We start from the raw sequence: 14,958 nt of genomic DNA, 5'->3' as shown, positions 1-14,958 counted from the left end.
GAAGTTCAAAATCGGTTTCACTGGATTGAAATAAAATTGTCAGCAGGCCTACAGTTTCCTTGTCACTAGGAAAGCGTCTATTTGCTTACTTTGTCCAGATTCTATAACCTCCCTTTAATCCTCGGTTTGTGTCTCCACATCTCATTGCCCTTTATCTCCCTGCTTCATCATCATATCACCATCTTCCTCTTTGGTCTTCAATCTATCTGCTCCATTCTCATAAGGACATATTATTACATTGAGGACCAACTGGACAAACCAGATATTTATATTAGAGTGGATTGTAAAATAGCAATCATTAATCAATAAAAATATGAAGAATACACCAGAGAAATGCTGTTATAAAATAAATGTCAATAGGATAAATAATACAGAAAAGAGGATAAGTATTAGAACATAATAAATAGACCTAATATATTATCTCCAAAGTCCCAGAAGGAAAGAATAATAATATTGAAATAGAGGCAGTATTTGATGAATTACTGGCAGAGAATTTTCCAAAAGTAATCAAAGTACTGAGTCATAGATTGACTCAATAAAGATCTATCTATAGACAGATAGGTCTATTGACAAATACAAAAATTATATATGATCTACAAGTATCTAAAGAAAATAATATGCATATATAATATATGTTGAAAATCCAAGGCAAAGAAAACATTTCTTAAAACTAGTTACAGAATATTATCTTCAAAGGAGAACAATAAGACTTAGAACTAAATTTTACCAATAATATGTGAGCCAAACAACAGTAGAATCAGGCAGACAAATTTCTTTCCTTTAAAAAGAAAAGATTTACTCATGTATTTAGAAGTCAGAGTTAGAGGGAGAGAGAGAGAAATAGAGAGAGATATTGATTTTCCATCCTCTGTTTCAAATCCCTGTTGGCCACAATGGCAAGGACTGTCCCAGGCCAAAGTTATGAGTCAAGAGCCAGGAGCCAGAAACTTCATCTGGATCTCCCACATGGGTGACAAGGGCCAAAGAACTTGGGCCATCTTCCACTCCTTTTCCCAGGTGACTAGCTGGATTGGAAGTCGAGCAGCCAAGACTCCAACCAGCACCCATGTGGGATGCTGGCATCAACAGGTGGCAGCTTTCCTGCCAGGTCACAATGCCAGTTCTGACAAATTTCTTAAACACAATTGACCAAAACTGATACTGATAGAATTTTTAAAATATGAACAATTCTACATTTATTAATTATTTACTGTATGGCTCTGGCTTCACAACTGTGTTTTATTAATTTTTTAATGTAGAAGTCTCCCTTATCCATGAGTGATATATTTCAAGACCCCCAGTCCTTGTCTGAAACCAGATAATACTGAACTCTGTGTGTGTGTTTTTCCTAAGCATATATATCTATGATAGGGTTTACATTAACAGTATCTAATAAAAATAGAACAATTCTAACTACATGTTGTAGTAAAATTGCTATCATCACCACTCTTGCACTTACAGCCATTATTGGGTAAATTAAGGATGGCTTGAAGACAAACACTGCAATCTACCTATGGTTGATCTGGTAACCAAGAGACCTACAAAGTAACGAATGGTGTGTAGTGCATACAATGTGGGCATGCTGGACTAAGGTATGAATCCTGGGTGGGAAAGAACATGACTGCACAAGATTTCATCAGGCGACTCAGAAAACCATGCAATTTAAAAATATGAAGTCTATTTTAGAATTTTCTATTTTAATAATATGGCTGACTACAGGTAAAAAACTATATATAAAAACAGATTATTTAAGGCTTATTTAAAATAGTAAGTACTATTCCTTATAATGGAAAACATGTCATTTTAAGAGTTCAACATAATACTGGCAAATATGTAGAGGCCAGTTATAAAACCAACATTTATTTACTATGATGTCAACTTTTTTTTAATTTTTAAAATTGTATTGTATTTGACATGCAAAGAAACAGAGTGCCCAGGACAGAGAGACAGAAAGAGATTTTCTTTCTACTTGTTCACCCTCAAAATGCTCATAACAGCCACAACAGGGCCCAGCCAGAACCAGAAGGCTTGCACTCAACTTACGGGTGACAGGAACTCAGCTACTGAATCATCACCTGCTGCCTTCCAGGGTGCATATCTGCAGGAATCTGGATCAGAAGCCAAGTAGGCGTGGCTGTATGGCAAGGTAGGTAAAGCCTCAGGTTAAGCCTCTGCCTGTGCTAGCAGCATCTTATATAGGTGCTAATTGATTCCTCTCTGTTCCACTTTCAATCCAGCTCACTGCTAGTGGCCTGGGAAAGAAGTGGAAGATGGTCTAAGTCCTTCAGCCACTGTATCCATGTGCAAGGCCTGGAGGAAGATCCTGGCTCCTGGCTCTGGACTGGCCCAGCTCCAGCCATTGCGGCCATTTGGGGAGTGAACCAGAGGATGGAAGACCTCTCTCTGTCTCTCCGTCTTCTATCTGTAACTCTGACTCTCAAATAAATAAATAAATAAATCTTTTATTTAATTATAATATATGGATCTTGTTTATCCTATGGGGAATAATGACACTTTTGCTTAAGTGGATGATAGATCAGGTTAGGTTCTGGTTACAAGCGCTAATAACCTTTCTCAGGGCAGTGTATCACTGTAAGTTCAGCTTTCAGAAGTAGAGGTAATAATAACCTATGCTAAGAAAATTACATTACCTTCAAGGAGAGATCAATTATTGGAGTAGAAATGAAGGAAGTCTTTGGAACACTGCTGAAAACCTACATGATGAACACTGCAGTAGTTACTATTATCACCACTGCAAATAAATACATTGACCTGAATGCTTAAAACTTTGCAATTATATATATATATATATATAAATTATATGATATATATAGTACCTCTATGCATCTTGACAAGAAAAAATTAAATGAATTGACACAAACAATAATCATATTACTTGTTATTTGAATTTTATGCATGTAAAATTCCAAGATTATTATAATTATTACTTAACATGTATCACAAAATCAACTTGGGAAATGCTCTCCCTTCATCTCTCAAGCTCCCTCTTTCCTACTGTTTTTCTCATTATCTCTTTTTAGTTCTCTCTCATATTAATATGCTTGTAGAGTCAGTATACAATTTAATTCTGAAGCATTTCAATTTAAAGGCAAGACTATGAAAAGCTAATACTTATTATTATGTAAACATATATAAAACAAAACTTGAATAAGTGAATTATGTTTGGGTTGTTATAAAGTTTTCTAAATGAGAACACTAGATTCTTAAGGCCTGAAGAAAATATCCATGGTAATATGTGATTCTATTCTTAAGTCTGATATAATAATTTTCCTTTTAGCTAAAGACTTGATCTTGAAAATCAATGCACTGCCATTTAGAAAGCCATCACACACACAGAAATGATGAACACTGAATGAAGTCCGTGTGGCTAACGATAGAATTTGTCATTCACATTAGCTTGTCAATTTATGCCTATGGATTCAAAAAATAAATAATTCATAATATGAGTTACATTTCTTACTACATCAACTTAAGACAATGACAAGAATAATTTTGGGGTCATTAGTTCCCTGGGAATTGTCAGCACCTGTAAGTAGAATTGATTTACTAAAGCCCATCACTCTGTTAAGTACAGATTGAATCATTTGTTGATTATTAACTTAAGGGTACCATAGGGCATTCCAACAATATTAATTAAACATCAAATAGTGGGAATACACTGAATAATTTCCAATTATACTTTGTGTATTTCATGAGCAACAATATATTTCCTCTTACAAGCATCTGAAACTAATGAAAAGTTTACTGAAAATCCAATAGCATGGCGCTCGTTTTACTTTGAAAATAAAATTATTAAAATAGTAGAGAATACTAAAGTCCTTATTGTTTTAAAATTATTTTTGCAAATAAACATTGTTCCAAGAAGTGAAATGTCTTTTTGAAACTTTAATGTCTGTTTTTAAAAGCCTAAACCATTACTAAACTCTTTTCTTCTGGAAAACTGTGATTAAAAACAGAAGTATTTCTCACAATAATTATGCATGAAAGGAAAGAATATTAAATCAAGAGTAATTTTAAGAGACCATAACTTTTGTTCAAATTAGAAGCAGAGCAATTTTCATATTTTATTCTAACATTCACTTTTTGCTTCTTAAACTGTATTTTCAGAATCGATTTGGTAGAAATATAAAGTAAGGCATTCGTGCTAGATCTTTTGAAAATTTGTGTTTCTAGCTTTTTTCTATGTTTCTCTTGAAAGACATTACTCTTTAAATTAAAGATTAAAAATCATGTATACAAAAGTATTGCTATCATATAAGCATAATGCTTATAACTAGAACTATAACAGCATATACTGACTTTACTAAATAATTAAATGTGCTGGTCTATTGAGTGTTATCAAAAATATCCAGTGGTAGAGATCTATATATATATATATATATATCCATTTAATTAAAATATTTTCTGAGTCATATTAATATAATTATGCCCTTTGTCTATTCTCTTTTATCATATTGTCGCTCCCCGTCTTCGTGGAGGAACGACACAGGACCCTGCGCTGTTCTTTTGTCTGCTCGGCCCTCCCCGGGTTTGCTGCTGGTTCTTCCCGGGTAGGCTACCGTCCCTTCCACCTCCGTGGAAGGGCGGTTCCCCCTGCCACTTTCCCCACCTCCGCGGGGGAGCAGCACACCGCTGGCCGGCTCTCTCGGGGGCTGCACAGGTGTTCCTCAGGTGTTCCTGGTGCATGTTGTCTCTCTCCTCCTTTATAGTCCTCTTCCACCAATCCCAACTCGGCTGCCCACACGCCGAGTATGCTGCTCTCCTCCAATCAGGAGCAGGATCAGCTCCTGGAGGTCATCACTCAAGTTGGCAAGAGGCAGCTGCGTAGAAGCTGTTTTCTCCTCTCCCAGCGCCATATTGTGGGAGAGCAGATGCATAGAATAAGTCTTAATTCCAGTAACTTAGTCTAGTCCGAGTTGCTCCCAGTTGCTCCCCACATCATATATTTGTTTCTTTTTTTTTTTTTTTTTTTTTTTTTTGACAGGCAGAGTGGACAGTGAGAGAGAGACAGCGAGAAAGGTCTTCCTTTGCCATTGGTTCACCCTCCAATGGCTGCCACGGCCGGCGCACCGCGCTGATCCGAAAGCAGGAGCCAGGTGCTTCTCCTGGTCTCCCATGGGGTGCAGGGCCCAAGGACTTGGGCCATCCTTCACTGAACTCCCTGGCCACAGCAGAGAGCTGACCTGGAAGAGGGGCAACCGGGACAGAATCCGGCACCCCAACCGGGACTAGAACCCGGTGTGCCGGTGCCGCAAGGCGGAGGATTAGCCTAGTGAGCCATGGCGCCGGCTTTTTATCATATATTTCTAATTTGTTAAGCAAATGATTAAAATACAGACTCTCCCTTAAGTTCTCTATTATAATTGTTATTTTTATATATTAACATTTCCTATTTGATTTATGAATAATATACCATCAATCAAAAGATTACCTTCAAAATTATTTCAGCATGATTATATTGATTAAAGTCAAAATTACTTAAATTAGATGGACAGCACTAGGTGATAATGAAACTGGATTCAATTTGTTTTCATCTCCCGTTAAAATGCATATGATAGTAAAAAATAAAATAAATCATGACTGATTGAAAATAGAGCAGAGGGAAAATGAGGATAAGAATAGGAGATGATGTCAGCAGTGAGATGAGCACACTGAAAACATGCCGAGTGTTCTGTGCACCTGCTGGAGACGGGTTGCACATTAGGCCTGGAACTTTCTAGTAGTTAACACAAAAACGGATCAGTGATTCATGTAAAGGGTCATAGTATCTTCAAAATGAAAACAGGGTAGTCATTCAGAAGACCTCTCCCTGGCACTACAGGCACAATGTGTATGTCTTAATAAGAGGAATATTAGAGATTATAACTGAATCTATATTCTTACAGTACAGCACAGTCAGCAAAGCTCTGACATTTCTGGTAATAATATCCTTTGATTAGACTATGCTATCACACAGAACAGAATCCAGCAAAATCAAGCAAGTGAATTTGGAGAGATACAAATATCAGGTACTCTGGCTTAACTGGGCAATAGATTGTGGTGTGCCTAAAGCCTATATTTGGAGTACTTCAGAAAGTGCATGGGAAATTTTAATGAAAGATTTATTTTGGTCAAAACAATTTTTTTTAATTTTATTTATGTATTTGAGAGGTAGAGATACAAACAGTGAGAGAAAGAGAGACAGAGAAAAAGGTCTTCCGACTGCTGGTTCACTCCCCAAATGGCCTCAACAACTGGAGCTACGCCAATCCGAAGCCAGGAGCCAAGAGCCTCCTCCCAGTCTCCCATGTGGATGCAGGGGCCCAAGGACCTGGGCCATCCTCCACTGCTTTCCCAGGCCACAGCGGAGAGCTGGATCCGAAGAGGAGCAGCTAGGACTAGAACTGGTGCCCATATGGGATGCCAGTGCCACAGGTGGAGGATTAACCCACTGTGCTACAGTGCTGGCCCCAAAACAATTTTTTTAAACCCATACATATGACGGGTCTTTAAAGGCTAATGGAAATAAATATTTAGAGTAAAACTATGTATGGATTTAAAAGTGTTGAAATTTTGCTACAAACTAAATTTATCTTTTAATTCCATTTCCCATAAACTTAAAAAATGTTTCTTTATTTGAAAAACAGAGAGACAGACATCTACTGTTTCAGGCATCAAATGATCACAACAGCGAGGGCTGGGTCAAGAAAAAGCCAGGAGTCCAGAACTCAAGGAAGGTCATGCAAGGGCCTGGCAGGGTCTCATCTACTTGCGTCATCACCTGCGCCTCCCAGGGTGAGTGCTAGCAGGAAGTTGAAATTCTAGTGGAGACTGGACTTTGAGTCCAGGCACTCAATTATGTATATAAAGATAATTGAAAATGAATCTTGATGTGAATGGGATGGGAGAGGGAGTGGGAGATGGGATGGTTATGGGTGGGAGGGAGGTTATGGGGGGAAAATGCCACTATAATCCAAAAATTGTACTTTGAAAATTTATATTTATTAAATAAAAGTTAAAAATTTTTTAAAAATGAAAATAAAAAAGGAAAAAAAAAGAAATGGAATGTGGGCATCCCAAGCAGCCTCTTACCTGCTGTGTCAAACATAAATGCCCATGAATTTATTTAACTACCCTCACAAATATGGATATGTAGGTAAAAGGAGAACCAGCATCATTTTCAACAAAAGTAATTTTTTTGTACTTCTTATTGTATGTAATGTGTAAGGTTATTTTAAGATTTATTTATTTGAAGCAGCCCCAATATCTAAGTTTTTAACTTGTTTGTTTTGTTTTGTTTTCCTAAGGGTATTTTTAAATCTTAAATGTAAATAAAGTTCTAGACCAAATTTTTTTGGGAAATTCTCATTCACTCATTCTAAATTGAGTGAAAATAAGTGAAAGTTATTTTCAAGTTATCCTTCCTGACAGCTTTTACTCATAATACAACTTTTTATTTTCTTTTCCAGCAAAAAGAAAAGAAAAAAAAATTGTTTTAAAATCAACTGTTTCAAAAGCTAGTGGAACTAAAATGGGATTTGTTATCATCTTTTGAAATAAGTTCTCAAAAGGAAAGTACATACACTTGAGCAAAAAGACCTGATTTTGGCTAAAGATCTTAAAACTAGTTTGGCTTTTATTTCTAGAGAAAACAACAGAGTTTTTTAAAACATAGTTTGGGACTGGTGCCATGAATACATGTGCAGTTCGAGGAGACTTTGAAGGGAGTTTTCGTACAATCTCCTATGAAACTTTTAAAAACGTAGGTGTCTGACATCCATCTCGAATGTGCTACGTGAGATACTGCCGGGGTAACAGGAAAGCAAACACAACTTTCACAAAGCCCCACAGGCAGTTCTTTCAGGGGTCTATGGGAGATTTGTTTGTTTGTTTTCAATAGATCAAGTAGAAAAAAATATTAGAAAACAAAAAGATAATTCATTTCATTCAAAATTCATTCTGCCCACTCTATAGCTGGTACTCAGTCAAATGCCAGCAAGAAATCCAAAGATATATATAAAGGCCACATGTGTTCTGAGTCGGAGAATTGTGGCTTCTGGAAGATTCTTTCATTTTGCCATCCAATTTTCTTTTCTGTCCTTTGATGTCAACTGCATTGGTAGTGAGGACTGCCCAGAGCACAGACTGGGGACATGTGTTCTCATGGCTGTGTGCTCCTCTTCACCTGCTGTCTCCACACAGTTTTAGATATTCAGTAAACAATTCGAATCAGTTAAAAATGGGAGACATTGAAATAACCGTTACATGTGGACTCTTCCAGGGAACATTCGATCATTTTTTCTTTGTCCGACACAATTTTGCTTTACAGAATTTTCCAGCACATTTCAGAAAGTAACGTATATTTGCTGATAAATAATCTAAGAACTACTAAACATCAAAATAAGAAGAAATTTCTTCTTTAATTTTTTTATTTATTTGACAGGTAGAGTTATAGACAGTGAGAGAGAGAGAGAGAGAGAGAGACTGAGAGAAAGGTTCTCCCTCCATCGGCTTATTCCCCAAATGGCCCCCATGGCCAGCACTGCACCGATCCATAGCCAGGAGCCAGGTGCCTCCTGCTGGTATCCCATGAGGGTACAGGGGCCCAAGCACTTGGGCCATCCTCCACTGCATCCCCAGGTCACAGCAGAGAGCTGGACTGGAAGAGCAGCACCCACCATATGGGTGCCGGTTCAAGACCCAGCTGCTCTACTTCTGATTCGGCTCTATGCTATGGCCCAGGAAAGCAGTGGAAGATGGCCCAAGAGCTTGGGGCTTTGCACCCATGCAGGAGATCTGGAAGAAACTTCTGGCTCCTGGCTTTGGATCCGCTAAGCTCTGGCCCTTGTAGCTATTTGGGGAGAGAATGAACAGATGGAAAAAAGCTCTCTCTGTCTACCTCTGCCTATCTGTAACTCTGCCTTCCAAATAAATAAATAAATCTTTAAAAAATAGCTTTGATAAACATGTTTAAGGATATAACATAAAAGATAGACTAAAAGGATGAAAAAGTTAGAGTAGTATTTGATAATTGGGAGCAATAGAACTGGGCATTAACATCTCAATAGACAGAGTTAACAGCAAATTAAAAACAGCAGAAGATAGGATTAGAAAACTGGAAAGAGGGGGCGAGCGCTGTGACTTACTTGGCTAATATTCCACCTGTGGCGCCGGCATGCCATATGGGCACTGGGTTCTAGTCCCGGCTGCTCTTCTTCCAGTCAGCTCTCTGTTGTGGCCCAGGAAGGCAGTGGTGGATGGCCCAAGTCCTTGGGTGCCTGCACCCTCGTGGAAGACCAGGAGGAGGCACCTGGCTCCTGGCTTCGGATTTGCGTAGCTCTGGTCGTAGCAGCCACTTGGGAGTGAACCAACAGAAGGAAGATCTTTCTCTCTGTCTCTCTCTCTCACTGTCTAACTCTGCCTATCCAAAAAAAGAAAAAAGAAAAAAAGAAAGAAAACTGGAAGGAAGAGAAATTAAATACATATAGAGAGATGAGAGAGATGAAAAGGATAATAAACATAGAAAAACATGTAGAAGATAGGACATTATATAGTGAAAATTTCCCACACATGTTTAAATGAAACCCCAAAAAGAGAAAAAAAAGCAGAAGCATTATCTGAATATTATGAAGTTAATTTGACTGTAAAATGTAAATATAGTCAAAGCAGAAAGAATTGATGTGAAAATAATGAAGAAGATCAAAGTAGGAGGATTTATTTAGCAAAAAAAAAATCAAAATTTACATGATACCTTAAATTACCACCATTATGGCATGGTTGTGGGGATAGACAGATGAACTAATTTTATAAAGTAAAGAACATGTGTAACAAGGCTGGCACTGTCGCTTAGTTGATAGAGAATTTTCTGTTCCCAACACATGGCTTGGTAAATTGGATATTCACACAGGAAGAAAAAACAACAGCAGAAGACTCAACCTTAAATTCACACCATAGACAGCAGTCAACTGCAGGTTGATTTTAGATTAATTATGAAAGGTAAAACATAATTTTTAGAAGCATGGGAGAACTCAACAGTTTAGCAGCTGAGTGGCAGTGAGGCTCTATTCAGAAGCTGCCCTTCTTGGCTCCACACAACATTTGTCTTTGTCTAAAAATCCAAAAATTACAGAAGAAAACCAGAAACTCTTCATTTTTATATACTAGTCAATACAAGTCCATGTCTGAAGACAATGCTCATTATTACAAATTAAATGCATGAAAATTATAGGTAAGCATTGTTTAGATAAGGGATCCGCTTCTTTAATTTTTACTCTCTCAGAATTAACAAAATCATGCCAGTTTGTGCAAAGTCCCAGAATAGATGCCCGTGAAGAAGGCAAAATTCAAAGCAGGTTGAGATTGTCAGAAAAAAAAAAAAAAACATGGTGATATACACAGAATAAAAATCAACAACTTGCATGATCAGTAATGTATTGCTGGAATAAAGTGTGTTTTGCTGTGTTCTCCTTTGTTCAACACAGAGGTGGCTAGCTTTGTATGTGGCATCTGTTCTTGCCTCCACCAAACTAGAAGATGTAGCTGCTACTATTTTTCCACTCAGCATAAAAATTTCACAACAAAACCATTAGCAAGCAGTTGAAGATTTCAAGGAAAAACAGATTTACTTCAAATCTGACACTGCAAATTACTTAAAAGAGTTTAATTTAGAATTGTAATTTTCTTGCAAATCTCACCAGGGACATTTTTTCAACCTAAGATTTTCTGCTTGTTACATTTCTTTTTCCGATGCCTTTCAAATATCTGCTTGAATGACACAGCCCACCCCCACTATGGCTGAAACACAGGAACGTTTACACTGGATTTCCTCTCAAGGTGATGCCAATTCCAGCCATTCAGCCTTTCCTTACACTTTCCATGTCAACCAAACCTGATAAATAACATTCTCTCTATCACTGATCTATTTCCTACGGAAAAACATGTGTCCTTTCCTCCCAATATCAAAAACAAACCACCAAACAAAAATTATGCACGGAAAAGACAGCCCCCCAAAACTACTTATAATGTGTAAGCTCTCCCTACTAAGGGATGGAAGAAACCCTACATTGTCTACTTGAGTAGTGCTTTCTTTCACAGTGTGCTAGTGCAGCTGTGAAGAAAGTCTCTTCCCTCAGCCCTGTACTTGTCCCTCTCTGCACAGTTCAGGAAAGTCCCACTTGAGTCAGCAGAACTTAAATGCAACAGACATGCAGTTGTTGGTATGCATGGGATAGCGCTCAGGTTCCCTCATCTCATGAGATCCCTCTTCTTTAAGGTCTGGTACCAAATACCATCATGGTTTACATCAGTGGTAACCATGGTGAGGAAACTCTTTTTTTTTTTTCCCCATTCATCATGAGGAATTAATCCAAAATATAGCTGAATGCTGCGTCTTAATTTATAAAGCCCAGATGAGTTTTCAAAATATAACCCAGATGCTATCTCCTGCAGGGGGATCTTCTGTTCTCAGCACACTTTAGTCTTAAAAGAAAACTCAGCATGTGTTCAGATCCGACTGGAAGGAAACACTGAAAGCCTTAGAGTGAGCTATCTGGATTTCACTAAAGATTTTCTTGGGAGACAAAGAGAGAAACTGACATTTAGCATTGCATTATAAACAAGTTAGTCTTTAAGAATTCTCCTTGGGAATGGGCAGGTCCTAAAAGTCCCAATTTGGTTAAACTGCACATCCATTTCCTTCACTTTCTGGCCTTTCTACCATTTCCTCAAATAACACATCGCAATCTGCCACCTGAAAGACACCCATTCAACACATGTGGCTATTGGAATGCTTAGGTCATTTTCTTGAAGAGGAGCACCCTGAGGTCATCCAGACTTCCTCAGACCCCTCTCAGATGCTTTTGGGCTTACATGGTCTCCACATTCTTCCTTATATAGCTTATTCAAGATTTCAATTGCATTTCTAACATAGACTGATGCATAGTGGTCCTCTATGCATTCTACAAGCATATTATAAAAATACATTTATAGAAGTGGGTAAAAAGTATATCATTGCATCTCTAAGAAAATAAAGGACGTGTTAAAACTAAAAACAAAACAAAACTTATCCTTTGCCTTGGGAGTATTTTTTTTTTAATATCTATATTCCTGTGGCCAGCACTGTGACTCAGTGGATTAAAGTTGTGGGCTGCAGGGCCAGCAGCCCATATAGGCACCAGTTTGAGTCCTGGATGTTCCACTTCTGACCCAGCTCCCTGCTGATGTGCCTGGTAAAGCAGCAATGATGGCCCAAGTGCTTGCCACCCATGTGGGAGACTTGGAAGAAAGTCCTGGCTCCTGGCTTCAGACTGGCCCAGCCCTGGCTGCTGTGGCCATTTGGGCAGTGAACCAGCAGATGGACAATCTCCCTATCACTCTTGTTCTCTCTCTCTCTGGAACTCTGTTTTTCAAGTAAATAAATCTTTAAAATAATAAATATCTATTTTGTCTTTAAAAATGTGGAACTCTTTTAAATAAAGTTTATTATCTTTTGTTGAGACAGGTATAGAAGTTTCATGATCTGTTATAAATATCCACGTTAGAAAAATATTACTGTAAGTAAAACTAAAGTGCTTTATTCCATTATTTTCTAGAGAGTAGATGACATTATATTCCTTTGAGCAGGAAGACTACTACACATTAAAACACAATAAATGCTAAGATTTAATTACTACCTATTGTGAAATTTATTATAACTTGAACATTTTACTTACATCTGTCAAATGGCCAAATGTTGGCTTAGCTGTTTGGAGCATAAGTTGTTTTGTCACTTGGTCTAATTCTAGAAGAAAAAAGCAAATTGGAACATCATCAAAAATAATTTTACAATAAGCAAAAACTAAAGGAATTAATCTTAATCAATTTATATTATATATGTCAAACTAGCAGACAAATTGGATTTTCCCTTAAAACACTCATTCATTAGTACTTCATAAATCTACAGTCATAGATAGTTAAATTATCACAGAAAATTTTAGCATAAATTGTTTCTTCCAATATTACATCAATGACCTCCATAATAAAAAATTGGAAATTACTTAGCATTTAACACGTGGCAAACATTATTAATTGGCTACTCTAAAGCCATCCCTTTAGCCCTTGGCAGAATCATTTTCCAAAACACAAGCCAGAATTATCAAACACTTGATTGTTTAAGGATCTCATGCTCCGAAGATAGATACATGTGATGCAAATTGAAAGAAAATATGATTTCTGATCCAAATTTCGATATGTCTGAGAATGAAATGGAAGTATTCATAATTCTGCTTGGATAGCAAAAATACACCAGGTTATCGTACTTAAACCTGACTGGTGGAATTTAAGAGGAAGTATATGAAGTGTGTGTTGTGGGGGAGACTTCTGGGGAAGTATTATGGATTGAACAGACTCGTACAGATGTTCAAACCTGGGAATTTATGGTAATACTCACAGATTAATGCTAACAGTTGATATGTTGGATAGAGCTCAAGCTTGATCCAATTACAGCACCTGAAGGTAGTCTTTGGGAAATGATCAGATTGGATTGAGTTGCTGACGTGGGGGCCCATGACTGAATCATGATGGCTTTATAAGGAAAGACCACATAGAGGGAAAGGGGAAGAGATTCTGCTTCCTGACTCACCTAGTGATCATTCCCCGACATCCACTCTGCTGTTGCCAGTCCCCACCGAATGCTAGACTAATGGGGCTGCCCATTAGCTATAGAGTTTGACTCTCCAACTCTAATCTGAAATAAACCATTTTCCCTTCTAAATTGTTCCTCAGGTGAATTTTAGTCAAAGATTGAGAAGCAGATTAACACAAAGTCTAGATTCCAGAACATAACAAATGATACAGAATGGTCAATTTCCTTTAGGTTTGGGACAAGTTTGGAATACAAGCCCACAGCAGTGGGTTGAATGCACCAAAAGATAACATTAAGGAATACAGCCAAGATACCAAAGATGACCAAGTGCAAACAAAAAAAGAAGAATCTTTTTTTTTTTTTTTTGACAGGCAGAGTTAGATAGTGAGAGAGAGAGAGAGAGAGAGAGAGAGACAGACAGACAGACAAAGGTCTTCCTTTTTCTATTGGTTCACACCCCAAGTGGCCGCTATGGCCAGCATGTTGCAGCTGGCACGCTGCGCCAGTCCGAAGCCAGGAGCCAGGTGCTTCCTCCTGGTCTCCCGTGCAGGTGCAGGGCCTAAGGACCTGGGCCATCCTCCACTGCCTTCCCGGGCCACAGCAGAGAGCAGGACTGGAAGAGGAGCAACCGGCACAGAATCCAGTGCTCCAACCAGGACTAGAACCTGGGGTGCCAGCGCCAGAGGTGGAGTATTAGCCTAGTGAACCATGGCGCCGGCCGGCAAGAATCTTTGCTTACTTCACTAATAGTTTGCTTATTCTTACATGACATTTTAAAATAAAAAAACAGTGTCAACCTACACTGCAAAATGTCAGTAAATATACCAATTGATTTTAAAGTCTACTTACAAATCAATATTCACCCAAAATCATAAAGCAACTTAATATTTGAAAAACTATTTGCTGTTCTAAGTTAACAGAAGTTAAAAAGCAGTGGAACAAATTTATAGTACAAACTTATTTCAGTATAATTAGTAGAATACATTTAAGCCAGCTGAAGGAAAAGATGTACATTTCAAGAGGACACACAAAGTAATATTAGATCCTCATGGTATGACTTAATGAGTTGAATATTAGACTGCATATATCAGGGTGCTAGCTCTGTGTGTTCACTGAGAATTATATGATTTCTGTCATTCTGCTGCTTTATCTTGCCTTTACATTATCTGCTCACTTCCTCCACTATTTCATCTCCTATATCACCTATTGTGGAAGCCCTGAAACCAAGTACACACGATCCTTAATTCAAGGAACTACCAGTTGGCTTTAGTATTTACAAGAGAGAGTGTGTGTTATTTACGGAGAAAAGATTATTGGTTTGTCCACATCTATAATTC

General features: G+C 37.9%; 1 protein-coding gene across 5 annotated transcripts in view; it reads right to left on the bottom strand.

The window, feature by feature from the left end:
* CNBD1 (cyclic nucleotide binding domain containing 1) overlaps positions 1-14,958 on the bottom strand; it is a 504,234-nt gene that overhangs the window by 38,200 nt on the left and 451,076 nt on the right. For 4 of the 5 annotated variants that reach the window (XM_070075280.1, XM_070075282.1, XM_070075286.1 and 1 more), the window contains one exon: positions 12,711-12,778. In XM_070075280.1, the coding sequence (XP_069931381.1) occupies positions 12,711-12,778 (68 nt within the window). Of the gene's footprint in view, positions 1-742; positions 779-12,710; positions 12,779-14,958 lie in introns of those variants that run through there. The other variant, XM_070075283.1, reaches the window with a different exon arrangement.

This window comes from Oryctolagus cuniculus, chromosome 6, assembly GCF_964237555.1.
Source record: "Oryctolagus cuniculus chromosome 6, mOryCun1.1, whole genome shotgun sequence".
Classification (NCBI taxonomy): Eukaryota; Metazoa; Chordata; class Mammalia; order Lagomorpha; family Leporidae; genus Oryctolagus; species Oryctolagus cuniculus.
The sequence above is the reverse complement of the archived record's forward strand: the minus strand, read 5'-3'. Positions and strand labels throughout refer to the sequence as shown.